This window comes from Oncorhynchus mykiss, chromosome 14 (genome assembly GCF_057628025.1).
Source record: "Oncorhynchus mykiss isolate SJ-2025 chromosome 14, ASM5762802v1, whole genome shotgun sequence".
Classification (NCBI taxonomy): domain Eukaryota; kingdom Metazoa; phylum Chordata; class Actinopteri; order Salmoniformes; family Salmonidae; genus Oncorhynchus; species Oncorhynchus mykiss.
The window spans coordinates 3,079,342-3,096,574 of NC_143035.1; the positions used below are offsets into that span (position 1 = coordinate 3,079,342).

Consider the following 17,233-nt stretch of genomic DNA (forward strand, 5'->3'; position numbering starts at 1 on the left):
GTGGATAGGCCTTCACTGCAGGGGTTGCTTTTGACAAGCAGGATCCTGACACTGTTAAGAAGGTGGACTTTGTGGCCTTTATAGCTATGGTGATTGATGGCACTGCCAAGGTGGAGAGAAGTTCCAGGATGAGGATATCATTGTTGATACGGCAGATTTCTAGAAACATTTCTAGGCGGAGGAGTTACATGGGATATTGTCACAAGCATCCTCTCAGGCCCTAGAGCTTGAGAAGGGAGATATTGAGATTTGAAAGAAGGAAGAAATTGGAGTTTTGTTTTGTTTTTGTAAACGTACTATTTTATTTGGGTGGATTAAGTTAATTTCCCTATTACGCATGGATTTTCTTTTGGCCATGTTTTGGTTTTTCAACCCGCCCAGTTGGTGGCGGCAATATACCTTTTAGGATTGTAGTCCGCCATAAAACCCACAGAAGAAGAAGCTACTCCATCTTCGTCATCTTTTTATTTTTCTCTCGCAAGAGGGCGCTGTAGTTTTTGGAGCGTGGCATTGACGTGTGTGGTTGTGGAGTTGCGTCGTTTTGTCGAAATAATTTGCCTGGCGAGGCGAATTTGCAAATGGAGGAGCTTTTTCTCTGAACAACGGCAGGTTTGTTGCTTGATCAATTTATTCTTCTGTAAACCAGGCAAGATGTTATGCGAACAATAATGTCGTGGTATAATGGATTATCTCGAACAAGCCCGCTGGCTTGCTGTCTTTTACGACTAACTTTCGCGACGCGATTTAGCTAAGTTAGCTAACGAGGCCTCGTTGTTTGCCTTCAAGATTATTCCGTGTTTTATGTCCCAAATAACTTATTAGGGTCAACCATTTCGTTAACACTTGAAATTGACAAGGTAACCAGCCAGCTCGGAAGTTTGCTGGAGAAGTTAACGTAGCTTGGTAGCGTTAGCAATATTTTGTTAGTGTAACAGACCGCTAGTCGCTACGCTAGCTTTCTTGCCTTGCCAACCAAGCTCAAGTAACTAACACGCTAGTGGTAATCTGTTTATGTAAGTGAAAAGAGCCTTGTTTAACATTTGGCCTTATTAACCATTTCCTCAGGGGGAGAAATCGTTATGTCTGAGGCTCTTTATGGAAAGTTCCTAGCCCCCGAGGAGCCCTTTCCACTGCTGTCGCAGCGAGGGAACTTCAGTGAGGCAGGCACTTTGGATGTCAGTGACTTTGGCTTTCAGTTGTCCTCTTGTCACCGGACAGACCCTCTGCGCCGCTTCCATAGTAACAGGTAGGACCTGATACCTGTTTGTGGCACGCCTAACTGCTTTCAAAACCAAACGGTAGTGTAACTTAGTTGTTCATATAGGCTAAACTAACCACTGTTTTCAGATGGAACCTGACTTCCTGTGGAACGAGTGTGGCCAGCTCAGAATGCAGCGAGGAGCTGTTCTCCTCCGTCTCCGTGGGAGACCAGGAGGACTGCTACTCCCTCCTGGACGACCAGGAGTTCACCTCCTTCGATCTGTTCCCAGAGGGCAGTGTCTGCAGCGACGTGTCCTCCTCTATCAGCACTTACTGGGACTGGTCAGACAGTGAATTTGAGTGGCAGGTAGGCTACACTTAATGTGATGACAGAAATATTATTGTTTACGTATGTTGGTAGTTGTTACATTTGGAGTAAAAGTTTTTTGCTTATCCACAGCTGCCTGGAAGTGACATAGCCAGTGGAAGTGATGTGCTCTCTGACATCATACCCAGTGTTCCCAGCTCCCCATGCCTTTCCTCCAAGAGAAAGGCCAAACCACATAGAAATATGGATGAGCTCCCCTGGAGTGCTATGACCAATGATGAACAGGTATGGAAACCTGCTCTCAATTTCACAATGCCAGGAATTGTAAAGCAGCAGTTGCAGATGTGTTTCATGCTTTGTCTGCCTCTCAGGTGGAATATATTGAATATTTGAGCAGAAAGGTCAGCACGGAGATGGGGCTACGAGAGCAGTTGGATATCATCAAGATCATTGACCCGTGTGCACAGATATCCCCCACAGACAGCGAGTTTATCATCGAGCTCAACTGCCTGACTGATGAGAAACTGAAACAGGTGAGTGAATGGCACAATTAGAGATGAAATGGTATGAACATTTCAAATCACGATTATAGTGACCAAAATTGTCACATTTATCAGTATTATCGCGGTATTGTTCAAATGTGCTGGACATGTTCCAGAAGTACTGATACACACACACACTGAAATAATTTCACCAAGTTTTATTCTGAAAATCAACAAAAAAAAACACATAAAATTAGCAGCACCATGCACTTTTTGTGTGCATAAACATTCAAATAATAACATTTAAAGATGGCACCATGAGGTGAAGGTTAGTTCAGGTTTAAATGAACACAACCTTAAGTAAGCAAATAAACAACAAATAAAATTATCAGCACTCACTTTGTATTGAGGCACGGCAACCTTCATCGGCCTCAGAAAGCCGGGCCTCTCAACATTTTGAGATGGCATCATGTCCTTTGCAATGCAATATGAAAGGGCTGCAGTGAGGTCTCAAGCATTTTCTTTTGATGTGGGTGCATAAGCAGCCTGCCTTTTAAATGCTTGCTTGAGTGTCTGTCACAACTGTTGGGTGAGGTACCAGTAGTATCACCAGGTTTGCCTTCTGTGTGCCCACTCTGTAAACAAGGGAATAGCAAGTGTATTATTATTGGTGTTACATTATAAGTATTATTCACTTACGCACACTGTCTTCTGTGTTGCATTTGAGGCTATGCAATGACCCCATGCACAATTTACACAACTTACAAATGAGTCTTAAGAAAGTGATAGTAATTGCAATGGACACAACAATTGACATAGATACAGGAGTCTTGTATAGGAGTCTATAAGTGTTTCTCCTGTTGGAACACTTTTACAACCAAGTCTATGTCTGCCGGGTTTTAAATGAACAAAATATGTTGGTTGGGTGACTAAACTACATAACGTGCAATGGGCAAATAGTCTGCAGGTTCATGAGTAGGTAACGCTGAAAGCTTCAGTTCACATTATTGACAAGCTATTAGCAAGTTACACACACCATGACATTTTCCCCCGTTCCGAAGTCCCACATCATGAATTGAGCTAGAAGTTAACTTACCTTGCATTTGCTATAAAGTAGTGGGTGGTTGTCATGAAGATGACTCAAGATTTGAAGTGATGCCCCCTTTCGCAGCAACTTTTTCATTTTTTCCCCTCTCCATGTGCTGCAGACAAGGTGACCATCTACGATTTAAGTTTTCCTCAGCACTCTTGTAATACCCAAAATACGACCACACTTCAGACTTGGTCCCCTTAGAAGGCTGAAATATCTCCCGAGCGTTGTCACTGCTTTCCGCCATGTTTTCACACAAAACAAAACCTACGTTGCATGCTGCGCTTGTGTCAGACTGTTGATGCTGGACAGTATTTACTGTGTGTTTTTCAAACCGTGTTTTAATGATAATTCAAATTGGAAACAGTCATACTAACTCGTGAATTATCGTGGTTTATCGTGAAACCGATAACCGTTTCATCCCTAGGTGCAAAATGACCACATTCTTGTACTTGGATTGTGGCCCTTTATGCTGGGCAGTATACTCCAATCTAAATGTTGTTGGAAGTGTGTTGAACCTGAGGCCTAAACGTTCCTATCGAACAGGTGAGAAACTACATCCGGGAGCACAGTCCACGACTGCGCCCCTGCAGCACCCGGGACAGCTGGAAGAGGAGTGGCCATAGCAGTGCTAGCAACAGCGGGGTGAGTGGGGCCAGCAGCAGCAACGCTAGCATGGTCAGCAGTGCCAGCAGCTCCACCGGATCCACAGGCTCCACCGGCAACTCTGCCTCCAACTGCAGTGTGGCTAACATCAGCCGCGCCCACAGTGACGGGAACCTGTCCAGTGCTGCTGAGCGGATCCGGGACTCCAAGGTAAGGAAGGGGCTTCACTTTGCCTGTTAATAGTACACCATGGCTGTTATTGTGATCCTCCTCATCAAATACTTTGGACTGTACCAGTGTTTTCATTTGCCAGTAATTGCTGGCTTTTGGCAGATAAAAATGACACAAAAGAACAACAAACAAAAACATTGCCGGACACATTGCCCAGCAGAAAATATCCTGATGGAATTGAATCTCCTCTATAAACACATTGACTATGCATGGAGGTTGGTTTAGTTTCTTTTTACTCTACCTGTCTACTCTGCCTCTCTGTCTTGAGCTTGCACTCTCGCTAGTGAACTTGCAAATTTGTATCAACTTGTACTGGCTGCAAAGTTTCCCGCACCATTGTGTCGGTAACCGACACAGCTGTATGTGCAGTACCAGTCAAAAGTTTGGACACCTACTCATTCAAGGGTTTTTATTTGTACTATTTTCTACATTGTAGAATAATAGTGAAGACATCAAAACTATGAAATAACACATGGAATCATGTTGTAACCAAAAAAGTGTTAGACAAATCAAAATATATTTTAGATTCTTCGTAGTAGTCAACCTTTTTCCTTGATGACAGCTTTGCACACTTGGCATTTTCTCAACCAGCTTCATGAGGTAGTCACCTGGAATGCATTTCAATTAACAGGTGTGCTATGTTAAAGGTTAATTTGTGGAATTTCTTTCCTCAATGCTTTTTGAGCCAATCAGTTGTGATAAGGTAGGGGTGGTATACAGAAGATAGCCCTATTTGGTAAAAGACCAAGTCCATATTGTGGCAAGAACAGCAAAAGAGAAAAGACAATCCATCATTATTTTTAAGACCAGGGCAATCAATCAAGCACTATGATGAAACTGGCTCTCATGAAGATCACTACAGGAAAGGGAGAGCCAGAGTTACCTCTGCTGCAGAGGACAATACGTTATTTGGAGTTACCAGCCTCTGAAATTGCAGCCCAAATAAATGCTTGAGTTCAAGTAAGAGACGTATCTCAACATCAACTGTTCAGAGGAGAATGTGAATCAGGCCTTCATGGTTGAATTGCTGCAAAGAAACCACTGCTAAAAGACAACAATAAGAAGAGACTTGCCTGGGCCATGGTCCATTGCTTGTGTTTACGAGCAATGGACATTAGACCGGTGGAACTCTGTCCTTTGGTCTGATGGGCCCAAATTTGAGAATTTTGGTTCCAACAGCGGTGTCTTTTTTATTAACACTTTTTTTGTTAGATGCATAGTAGGTGAATGGATGGTCTCCATGTGTGGTTCCCACCGTGAAGCATGGAGGTGGTGTGTTGCGGTGCTTTGCTAGTGACACTGTCAGTGATTTTATTTAGAATTCAAGACACTTAGCCATGCTGGTTATTACAGCATTCTGAAGTGATACGCCATCCCTTCTGGTTTGCGCTTAGTGGGAGTACCATTTGTTTTTCAACAGCACAATGACCCAACACCCTTCCAGGCTGTGTAAGGGCTATTTGACCAAGGAGAGTGATGGAGTGGTGCATCAGATGACCTGGCTCCCACAATCACCTGACCTCAACCCAATTGAGATGGTTTGGGATGAGTTGGACCAAAGCGTCAAGGAAAAGCAGCCAACAAGTGCTCAGCATATGTGGGAACTCCTTCAAGACTGTTGGAAAGCGTTCCAGGTGATGTTGGTTAAGAGAATGCTAAGAGTGCAAAGCTGTGACGGTAAAGAGTGGCTACTTTGACAAATCTAATGTTTTTAATGCTTTTTTTTGCTTACTACGATTCCATGTGTGTTATTACATAGTTTTGATGTCTTCACTATTATGTTAGAATGTACAATGTAAAAACCCTTGATTTAGTAGGTGTCCAAACTTGACTGGTGCTGTATGTATGTATGTGTGTACTATGCATTTGGAAAGTACTTTATTTGTATCTTTTTATATGTTACCCCCTTTTTCCTTCCCAATTTACAATCCAATTACGATCTTGTCTCTCGCTGCAACTCCCCACCGTGCTCGTGAGAAGTGAAGGTCGAGTCATGCGTCCTCCGAAACATGACCCGTCAAACCGCACTCCTTCACACCTGCCTGCTTAACCCGGAAGCCAGCCACACCAATGTGTCGGAGGAAACACTATTGAACTGATGACTGATGTCAGCCTGCAGGCGCCCGGCCCGCCACGCCACAAGGAGTTGCTATTGCGCGAAGAGCCATGTAAAAAGCTGTATCCTGTTTTCATTGATCATCCTTGAGACTCCAATCAAGTTGTGTAAACATCTATCTGTGGTAAATTCAATTGATTGGACATTATTTTGAAAGGGGCACACCTGTTTAAGTTTGACAGTACATGTCAGAGCAAAAACCAAGCCATGATGTCTAAGGAGTTGTCCGTATAGCTCTGAGACAAGAAGACTCGAGGCTGTAATCGCTGTCAAAGGTTCTTTAACAAAGTACTGATTAAAGGGTCTGAATACTTAGGTAAAAGTTCACATTTCAGATGTCTAAACCCATTTTTGCTTTTGTCATTATGGGGTGTTGTGTATTGAGGAAGAGGTGGGAACAATTTAATCCATTTTAGAATAAGGCTGTAACGTAACAATGTGGAAAAAGTCAATGGGTCTGAATACTTCCCGAATACTCTGTGCGTGCATGCATGCATACATACATACTGAGTATACAAAACATCAAGAACACCTGCTCTTTCCATGATAGACTGACCATGTCAATCCAGGTGAAAGCTATAATCCCTTTTTGATCCTTCACTTGTTAAATCCACTTCAGTCCAGAAAGTGGTGCAGTGCCTCTTACATTCTTTGGTGAGAACCCTGCATCTTGTGTGCTTGGTGTGTCACTGCCACACATTTATTTATTTTCCTATTTTTATTGTAGAAACGTTCTAAGCAGAGAAAGCTGCAGCAGAAAGCCTTGCGTAAGAGACAGCTGAAGGAGCAGAGACAGGCCCGAAAGGAGAGGCTGAGTGGCCTCTTCCTCAACGAAGAGGTGCTGTCACTCAAAGTCACAGAGGAGGAGGACCGTGGAGAAGATGTGGTCGACGTCTTGATGTGACAAGAGTGAATGAGTCAGTGTTCCTTCTTAATCTTAAGCCTCACAATAACATCTTCCACAAACGTCGCAGGTGGTCCCACATCCTAGAGACTAGTTTACGTTGAAGCGAAGCTGCACTATTGGAATCAGTCTGGAGTTATTTTATGTCCTTAGAACTGCACAGAATTCTAAACTGAAGCTCTATAAACATTGGAGTATTTTTCTGAAAATGAGTTCAAGTAAAAACTACCAAGACTAACTTCATTCTGGTGATTAACTTAATCTTGAAGGCATAGAGGGAACACTGAATCAATGCATGGGAAGTCATCACCATTGGCATTATGGTGAATTAACAGTTGGCATTATAAGTTGTAAATGCTTAACATATTTTCAATGGCTTCTTACTGTGGTTTTTGTATATAAATGCAGTTAAATCATAAAGAACTGTTTTTACATTGTTTCCCCTTAACTTAAGGCCTACATGTTCATAAACACAACAGGGTTAAGTGGTGATACAGACTTGGGCTCTAACAAATACATAGAAATGAAGCATTGAATCCTACGTTGTCAAAGGTGATTTAATAAGTCACATGAATTTGTTTTGTTTTCCTTGTGTGTATTTTGTGCATGGGGGGGGGGGGTAGACTTGAAAAAGAAATGTCAAATAATGCAGCTATCCAGTGCAAATTAGAGAGCTTCCCATATTGAATGCTATTGAACTGTACTATGACTGCATGTTCTTTAGATGGGAAGGTATTTCTTGACATCTTTGCTTAATCTCCTTGGATATTGTGGTGGAGCGACAGTATTTACTCTTTCAACATGAACACAACACTAACTACTGTACATTAGAAAATGTATTTACCTAAAGAAGCTTTATCACTTGTATATGTCGCTTTGTCTTTTTCCTGTATAAAGTTACCCCTTTTGAGTAATTATAAAAACAATATATTAGATCAACTAGATGTTGTGAGTAGATCTTTATTTTGAATAAATAAATGAATAGCCATGAAATACCATTCATTCGGTGGAAAAAAAGGTTGCTGCACCAAGTTAGGGAGTCTTCATTGCTTGCTTTCTTGGGTGTCCAATTTCAAGTTGCTGTATATGCCACTGCAATGTATTTTTGACATGAGCGAGATATTGGGAAATGTAGTTGCAGAACAGAAGCATACCAGAATGCAGTTGTTTCTGTGTGATCTACTCAATAATGTAATGCAAAATTAGAAATAAATTGTCATCGCATCAAATTTTCCTTCAGATTTGTGTCTTAATTTTCACGAGAGAGCGATATCACCTTGATTGACTATATACGTTGATAAACCATACTTCTTGATTGGCTATTGCAACACAAAATGGCTGCAATGGAGCAATGTCCTCCAATATTTGTTCACTCAAAAGCCACTTACGAGGGCAATATACAAAACCTCTGACAGAAATTACAATTACACATTGTAAAGCTATTAATTCACAAAATGAATGCTAAATATGTCTATTACGTTACAGTCAAACTAATCCTAAAATGTAGTAGTTTTATCTTATTAGTACATTTTACAAGCCTATTAGAAGTAGTACTTAATGTGGTGGTAACATGCCTGGGACTAACATTTAAGACTAATGTATTTTATTGTTGTGTTTACACATCAGTTCAGTATGTGGAACAGCATACAGTGGCATAGGAGTTCATCATTTGAGCTTCATTGCAAATCAATTTCATCTATCGGAGACTGAAGGTCAATAGGTAGTGCATTAGCTAGAACAAATACATTATAGGTATAAACCAAGAGAACAGTTATGCAAGGGAAAGATAGCGTGTAAATGAAGGCAGTGAAATAGATCTGTGATTAATCATAGTGTCTTAGTGACTCCACAGTCCAGGGTACATTAGAAATGTGTTTGCTTAGCTACATTAGTGTTATCTGGAATAGATACAAGCACATCCTCAGCTGGACAGTAATGGTGATAGATGCTTCATATCATTTTGATTGGATCCTATGTAGTAGCTATTACAACCACTAAATTAAACTGGATGCAAAATGATCTGAATAAACTTGGCTCTTGTAATTTTATATTTGATTAAGATGTATGTTAATCAAAAAAGTTATAGTTAATGTAGCCTATCAATGTTTCTGACACCTACTCAATTAGAGGTCCATTTCCCTCAAATACGATGATGCCTGAAACTCAGTCCAGCTCTTGGACCAAATCTGGTTCTTTTGTCTGGACTGGGAATAAATTCTGGCAAGTATTTTCCACTATCCCACTGCCATAGTTTTTGATTGGATGGTTTTAAGTAAACCTTGAAGGTAATTGGCAGCAGGTGCAAATTTCAGTAGAGGGGCTTTTTACAGTAATTAACTTCCAGGCATGCTGGTGATTAGCCAATAAACAAGAACAAGGTGACCATTCTCCCATCATATGAGGCAGGCTGGGCTGAGAATTGCTGCCAGGGAATGGGACTGTTACACAGTTAAGCCATCAACACTGCTACACCAATGCCTTCAGCCTTATTTAATGGACGAGGTAATGTATGGAGCCCAAGCAAATGAATAGTATACAATTTATGGAGCATCCAACAACAAGTGCTTGATGAACTAATGTAATAGGTTAACTCAAGTGTTACCGAACAGATTATGCCAGTTTATTAATTTATTGTGATTATTGCTTACTAAGAAACCTTAAAAATCTTACTGAGAAGGGATGGTCCACTTTCAAATGAGCACATCCCTTTTTCCACGAAGTCATCAGATACAGTACTGCTGCACCCACAATTTCTCTGAATTCAGCTAAGTGGGTCTATGATTGAGCCCTATGTTGCCAAGTCAGCATAATCTGAGAAAACAATCTGCATGAGAAGAACCTATTGTCAATGTAGCAGCTATCTTTGTTTTCTGTGGTGTACACAGACTGTACAGCAGAAATAAGTATTTCATCATGCACCATTGCCTTTCTGATGGTTCTATTTGTCCCCATCCAAGAGAATAGGTGAGACAGAGCCACACATTGCTTCCTGTGCTTCTTACTGAATATTAAGCGCCCAACCAATATCAGAGGCAATACACTTTTTAGGAGAACGTAATCAAACTTGCACATGTGTAGGAACTGTAGTGCTGATTGTATCAGTTAGAACTGATAGGGTGAACCGGCAGAGAAGCGGATGAGTCAAGTTTATTTTGATAATGCTCTGAGTCCAGATGTGGTGGTGAGTGTGAGTCTCTTCACCCATGAAACAATTTAATGGCCCCTGTCTTCTTGGCTAGTTGAGCAGTAATCGTCACAATAGGTGTGTTATTTGTCTGGTAAGTGGCTCTGGGCAACAGATAAGGTAGGACCAAAGTCATTCCCATCTGATTTCATCAGGCATCTAAAGCTTTGCTCAATCAGTTATTGCCTTACGTGTTTTCCGTTGACAGGCAGGCTGCTCCTGAAATCCAACCTAACTATTGTTTAGATAGAGGACCTTAATGGACTCATCTGGAGAAAGTGTTTGTCTAGTTATATCTTTGTTGTATCATGGTGTCCTGTCCCCTTGTTAGCTGGTATATTGCTTTTCAGATGTGTGTTTATGTGTAAGGCATTTTAAGGAGGTTTTGATGGACCAATTACAGAGTGATAGGTTAATGCCTCTTTCCCTTTTAACAAAGTCATACACACTTTATGTGAAAGCTTGGTCACTATCATTTACAACTGAACATAACCTGTGTTAGCTGTGTGAATGAAGGTATGTTTAACCCTCTGACACGATGCCATTGGAAATGTCAGGTGCATATTGAAAAGATCATGTTCAAGTGGTACACACATTTTTTAAAATGTTTATATAGTTACATCATTTATCGAAAATATTTAGGAAAGATGTTTTGCTGTCCAGTAAATTATACAACACAAACATTGAAACATAATCTTATTACTCTAGCATACGTGAACAAAGCATTGCACAAATTGTAACCAGGCATGGACAAGGTGGACAGGACAATGTCCCGCAATGTGTTGGACTACTGCATGTGGACAGAGTGCTCCTTGTTGTGGCCAGTGCTAAGTAGCCTCCTGTCATTGTCGGCTGGGCTGACCTGGGATATTCTGGTAGGTTTGGTCATCAGGGTTGGAGTGTTACCCAATGGATTTAACAAGGTTAAAAACCTAAGGAGAGAAAAACAACTAAGTGGTTTTTAAATCCGCTGCTGAGTTAACCCAAGTCTTGTAACCTAGTCGGTATACAGTATAACATATGAACCAGAAGTCTGATATACCTGCTGAAGTTAGGATGGATAAAAGGATGTCCACACAGTGAGGCCCAGGCCAGAGTGTTAATACCCAGGTTTCCAACAGAGTCAGGCGCATACACTGAGGCCGTGTATCGGGCTCCCCCCCAGGATGGCTCCACCAAAGAGGCCTGGTGCAAGGGGACATCCAGGTAAACGCCCAGGGAGTTGGTTAAAGGTAGCCCAGGGAGGGAACTCAACACTCCAACCTTCTCGTTCTTGCGCCACTTGGCTCTGCGGTTCTGAAACCAAACCTAGACACAAGAGTGGAGAAAAGCCAACAGTCTATAATGGTCTCGTGACAACAAAAACATTAGCTGGCCGGAAGCAAGCGTGCATTTAGAGATTTGGTTCTGAGTTGCCGAGATTAAGAGTGTATTGATGGATCCATGACTGAATAATATCTGTTGCAGCATCATATTAACTCAGTACCAAATAAGAACCAGCTCCAAGGCCAAGCAACATATCTTTGTGAAGTTTATGAATGGCAAAAACAAATGATTGAGCAAGTATCTGTACCTGGACTCTTGCCTCTGTTAAAGTTAGATGCGTTGCCAGTTCTTCTCTAGGGTAATAAAGAGACATTGATCTATGAACAGTTTAAACAGTCCTTTATAGTTGACATGATTGAACAGTAAATATATGTTGTAGTATAAAACTAAGAGTAACAGACTCTCACTACTAATGTCAATAACTAGTAGTAATGATAGAATATAATGTGTTTACCTGGCAAAAATGTCTGGATAGTGGGATTTGCAGAAAGCCCTCTCCAGTTGTTCCAGCTGGAAGTTAGTAAAAGTGGTGCGATAACGTCGTTGCTTCCTTGAGTGTCCACCCGAACTTGGTGTTTTCAGCTGCTCTGTTTGGTTTCTGTTGGAGCCAAGCTCTGTCCCTCTGTTAGTATTTACTGTCATCTCTTTCCTAGTATCTTGTGGCTGTAAAGTGCGTTTGTTCTCCTCAGGAGCAGTATGATCTGCTATTGATATCTGCTCGGACTTGTTGGATTGATTCTCAGTCTCTTTGAGAGATGTTGGACCCATGGAATCCACTGTTTAAAATATGTACACAGTTATCTATCATGTGAACAGAATTCTCTTCACCTATTTGGAAATCTCACCAACACAATTTCCCCTGCGCCACTTACAAAAGGGAATTGACAATCTTCCAAATTTTGGTTTTGAAACAAATGGCACGTACCTTCTCTGCTGATCCCAGTGTCTATCCTCACACCTTTGCTCAGAATGGAATCAATCAAATAAGATGATGCAAATGGCAATTTCTCTAGCCCATGTGATGACTGGGGTTTAGTAGACCCCCTCATAGTTGCCTCAATCATTTGTCCTTTACAGATCTCACAGTTACTCTGACAGAGTCAGCTGTCTACAAAGCATTGACTCTCTAATAGTGGAAACTGTGCGGCTCTTTATTGGCCCATCACTGTAGTGTTAACAATGTCATTAGCATTTTTACTTTTCCATTTGGCAGGAAAGGGAACAGTAAGGTAGGAGGAAGATGTTTGTGTCCACTTGTTTGTGAATGTCTATTGATAGCCCTACTTTATCATTATTGTGCAAAACTAAGTAATACTACTATCAATACTAAAATACATTTTAGTAGCAGCTCTAGTAAAAGTGGAAGCAGCAAACAGTAGAAATGAAGCTTTCTCTTTGAGATTAAGTTGTCATAGGTTATTTAATCATAGATCCTAAATATATTATTATGGAGGACTTCCGTTTACTTGCAATATGATTTCACCCAATTAGTACTTTTATAACACTAAATAAGAACGTTTATTGATGATGGGAGATGGGTGCTGCCTAGTGGCCACCCGTGGAACTGAGTGTGGAACGAAAAAGGATGAGATCTGAACAGCATGATTATTGTACATCATTTTTAGCAGTGACATACATGTCCAAATTAAGCATATCTTTGTTGAAATCAGTCACATATTTGTCTTGTATACATTCAACACCAGATCCAATGAGACAAATAGTCCTATAAAGTCTGAAGTGACTCTTGCCTGCATTTCTACATGCTCCGTTTGTCAATAAATCAGACCATTGGCTACAGATGGAACTCTTTCCTCTTGTACATTTTTTACAAGTGAGACTGTATGGATTCTATCTATAAATATGTTTTATTACCTTGAGCATGGTATGTCATGCTGGCAGTGGCAGGACAGAGGTTTCCATCATTGCAGCATTCTCCATCGACAGGTACCGTGCTGCTGTGCTGCAGAGAGCTTTTGGTGAGTCAAGGATCTCACATAGGCTCATCAAGTAAGCTCAGTCTCAAAGCTTGCTCATTGGTGCAGAATTCAGAATGTTGTGACTGGTCGTTGTCCATACAGCACAAATCAGTCAAAGCATAGGAGGGCTTTCCCAGAATAATGTCATTAATTATTCAAACATACATTGGACACCCACATTAATAGATACATTCCAAACAGTCCTGGGGCTATTTGAAAAAAGGAATATGAAAATCAGCTTATTTAATTTGATCAGTGAGGAGGCAGACATATGGAGGCCAGCCTAAAATGAGGTGTTAATGCTGTTTAATGGAAGCATGGAGGGGGCTCTGATGAATGTACAGGAGAACTCTGCCTCTTCATGATTTATGACAAGGACTATTTGTAGGGAAGCAGCAGGAAGGGCTCCAATTTGAAATCCCCGACCTCAATTTGTCATGCAGACACAGGGTGTCAATATTGCCATTCACATCCATTTGGAATCCCAGCCAGCCTGTCCTTCAATTAGCCAGCTATAGCCTGCTCCATGCTGCACAGCTTTTTTTGCTTCCACTTTGAAAATACCAGCATACCGACTGACTAATTGACCAAGCACTCTTTTTTTTGATGTTAGAAGGATGCTGTTCATTTGGCCAATGTGTGAATGCTTGAAATGTGAAAAGTGGTAATGTGCACCAGCATGGCTTCACTTATGCAAATCATATTTTTGAATTAACATGCCACTGGAATGGATATTTTACATAATTTGAATCATTGAGGATAATGTGAAATCGGTGAGTGTGTGCGGTGTGTGTGTGGGCACTCGGGCAGGTGGGCGTGCGTGTGTAGTGCATCACCGTGTTTGATTTTCAAGTCAACAAATTCAAAAACAACCAATCTGAACCATTTTCTACCAGATTATGTCATATTATTATAATGTGTCCTATGATGTTGCTGTTAGGGTAAAATAATAATGTCCCAACAGTTACTGTGGTTCATTGCCACTGGATGGCAGTAGTATACCATGTGGAATAATGTCATAGTTAAAATCATTCAAATATACATTTAGAATTTACATTTAATCCACAGGAATGACCCTTGTGTTTAAAATGCAACTTGAGCACACAGTGAATACATAAATATTCACAAAATGGTAGTGCTCATAAGGGCTTACCTTAGATTTCTCTTCTCTTGTGAGATAGGAAACCTCTTTGCTTCACATTGACACGTACTACTTTTGTCACCAAGCCAAAATACGAATGCTTCAAAGTAAAGTTGGATCATTGCTCAGAACCATATCCGTGCTCTGCCCAAGTGGCAGTCAGTCAAACACCTCTGGGATCTGGGTTTTTGAAGACGGCAGTATGCTGAGCCCTTACGAAGACGTTAAGCGGAAAAATGTAAATGTGTATCGAGAGAACGGGAAGAGAAGGGGTGACTCCTTGGGTTCTTGGTAGGAAAAAACAAGTGTTGAAAGTCAGATTTATAGACTCTGACAGCATGGATTCTTACACCTTGCTCCAAGACTGTGGAAAAACAAGTTATTTTCTGTTGAGGTTTGAACTGCAGTCCCATTCAATATACTGACCCCCAATCCACCACTGTGCACTCTTCTCTTTCCTGTAATGTCTGACGACAAATTTTTTTTATTGAATTTTACCCCCTTTTTCTCCCCAATTCCGTGATATCCAATTGTTAGTAGCTATTATCTTGTCTCATCGCTAAAACTCCCGTACGGGCTCGGGAGAGACGAAGGTTGAAAGTCATGCGTCCTCCGATACACAACCCAACCAAGCCGCACTGCTTCTTAACACAGCGTGCATGCAACCCGGAAGCGAGCCGCACCAATGTGTCGGAGGAAACACCGTGCACCTGGCAACCTTGGTTAGCGCGCACTGCGCACGGCCCGCCACAGGAGTCGCTGGTGAGCAATGAGACAAGGATTTTCCAACCGGCCAAACCCTCCCTAACACGGACAACGCTATGCCAATTGTGCGTCGCCCCACGGACCTCCCGGCCGCGTCCGGTTACGACAGAGCCTGGGCGCGAACCCAGAGTCTCTGGTGGCACAGCTGGCGCTGCAGTTTCTTTTTGCTTCAGCTACTTTTCTACTTTCACAGCTTATGTTTCTGTGTGTTCAGATCAGCATATTGTCCCATGGCAGCATTCACGATTCCCCCATTAGAGTTCTGTGAGGACTGACCTGCAGAGTGTGTCCTCGTCCTTTCCTGTCATCCTGCGCTACACTGGGTGTCCTCCCCCTCCATCCCTCTATCTCTCCATCCCAGGTGGTCTGGTTGATGAGAGACAGAGAGAGGGACATAGGAGACTTCCTCCTCAAAATACTGCTGGGTCATCTTGATCACTCGCCAATTTGCTGTCGGAATTCAAATTAAAAACTTGGTGTGAATTAGGTAGTTTTATGTCTCTGCATGACAGCTTTTTATATTAAATGGTTTACAAGAATCACATTGTTTATCATGGGAGCAGGTTGTCATGCATATGAATGAGGCCCAGGTGTTAATCTCACGCTGGTTCCTTTTCCAGGCACATCTCCTTATTACAACCCACTCTCTCATATTTCACTACAAGTGTTTGCTTTAATAATTACCTCAAAACACCACTGTCAATTGGCCTTCCGTACAATTAGCCCCAAGGCAATGTTGGTTCAATTACATCCCATATTTTGCTATATATACATTGGTTTTCATTGGTCTGAACTGTTTTGAAAGGTTTAAATATCGTGTAATTTTGCAGCTCTCTGATGGTTAATACTGAATGAGATACAGAACAAAGTCATTGGAAATTCTGTCTCTCTCCATTGAAAGTCTGATAGAAGAAGGCAACCATGTGTTTGACACAGTTTTTCTAACACTCATTTAGGGCCGATTATTGGCCCTTTATGGGCTGTAAAATGCTGATTTGCTGGGCAGCAGGGAGTCACACTTAGTGTGCCATAAACCTGATGGTGCATTACAACATCTTTAATATGCAATAACGGTTGAGTGAGGACAAAGATACTCTCAGTGTAAGAGCAATAACTCATTGAGAGTCTTGTTAACTGTACTTTATCTATCTTCTCTGTGGGTTGTTTTCCGTGTGTTTGCTTTAAAACTCCTCAACATCGCACATGTTGTGTAATGATTGTAGCTACAGTAACGAGCATCAAGTGTATACACAGTATGTTGTTTTAAAGGCCAGGGCAGTCAAAAACGTGATTTCCCTGTGTCTTATATATTTTCACACCCGTAGTCACACCCGGAGTCCGTAGTATTACTGTGAAATTGTATAACTGAGATTACATTTTTTTCCAATACTCTAAAACTATTTGGTGGAATGTCTTGAATTTTGTCTTGAAGACAACGTTAATTTGCTCTGACTCTAGTGTTCCATTTGTACATTTGTGGGGCACAACAAAAAAAGAAGCCAAGCCAAGCATCACACATTTCCTGCTAAATTCACGTTCCCCTCTGTGTCTCATTCAATTGAGTTCTGACCACTACCTCCACACAGGCGCTGAGTGCGCAGTTGCGCACACAAGCTCCCGTTAGGCCTACACAATGAAATGCCTATAAAAGCGTGTCTAACTGATGGGATACACAAGCTGCATTCCTTGCCAAATGATTATTTTAACACAAATTTTAGAAGAACTGGTTCATTGAAGTAGGAAAATATGTGCTCCAATATGTTTGGTGTTTTTTTGTGCACCCCAGGAAGAATAGCTGCTGCTTCTGCAAATGCTAATGGGGATCCGAATATACCAAAAAACAACAAGCTGCAGTTTAGTATAGTTTATTAGTTTATTTATTAT

General features: G+C 41.4%; 2 protein-coding genes across 3 annotated transcripts; one reads left to right on the forward strand and one right to left on the reverse strand.

Annotated features, from left to right (window-relative positions):
- The first annotated feature begins 429 nt into the window (after positions 1 to 429).
- On the forward strand, positions 430 to 8,186 carry LOC110488550 (protein FAM199X). Of its 2 annotated transcripts, none has more exons than XM_021560796.3 (7): positions 430 to 609; positions 1,066 to 1,246; positions 1,348 to 1,567; positions 1,661 to 1,813; positions 1,900 to 2,061; positions 3,647 to 3,916; positions 6,781 to 8,186. In XM_021560796.3, exons 2-7 carry the CDS (start codon positions 1,080 to 1,082, stop codon positions 6,955 to 6,957), a joined length of 1,149 nt encoding a protein of 382 aa, XP_021416471.1. In that variant the 5' UTR covers positions 430 to 609; positions 1,066 to 1,079; the 3' UTR covers positions 6,958 to 8,186. The 2 variants fall into 2 exon arrangements, with proteins under 2 accessions (XP_021416471.1, XP_021416470.1); XM_021560795.3 differs by having other exon boundaries at positions 459 to 609; positions 1,643 to 1,813.
- A 2,702-nt stretch (positions 8,187 to 10,888) lies between these two features.
- On the reverse strand, positions 10,889 to 12,531 carry LOC110489459 (homeobox protein ARX). The gene is made up of 5 exons (XM_090198016.1): positions 12,393 to 12,531; positions 11,922 to 12,243; positions 11,715 to 11,760; positions 11,184 to 11,449; positions 10,889 to 11,073 (listed from the first exon to the last, which is right to left on the reverse strand). Exons 1-5 carry the CDS (start codon positions 12,529 to 12,531, stop codon positions 10,929 to 10,931), a joined length of 918 nt encoding a protein of 305 aa, XP_090054142.1. The 3' UTR covers positions 10,889 to 10,928.
- Positions 12,532 to 17,233: the final 4,702 nt, after the last annotated feature.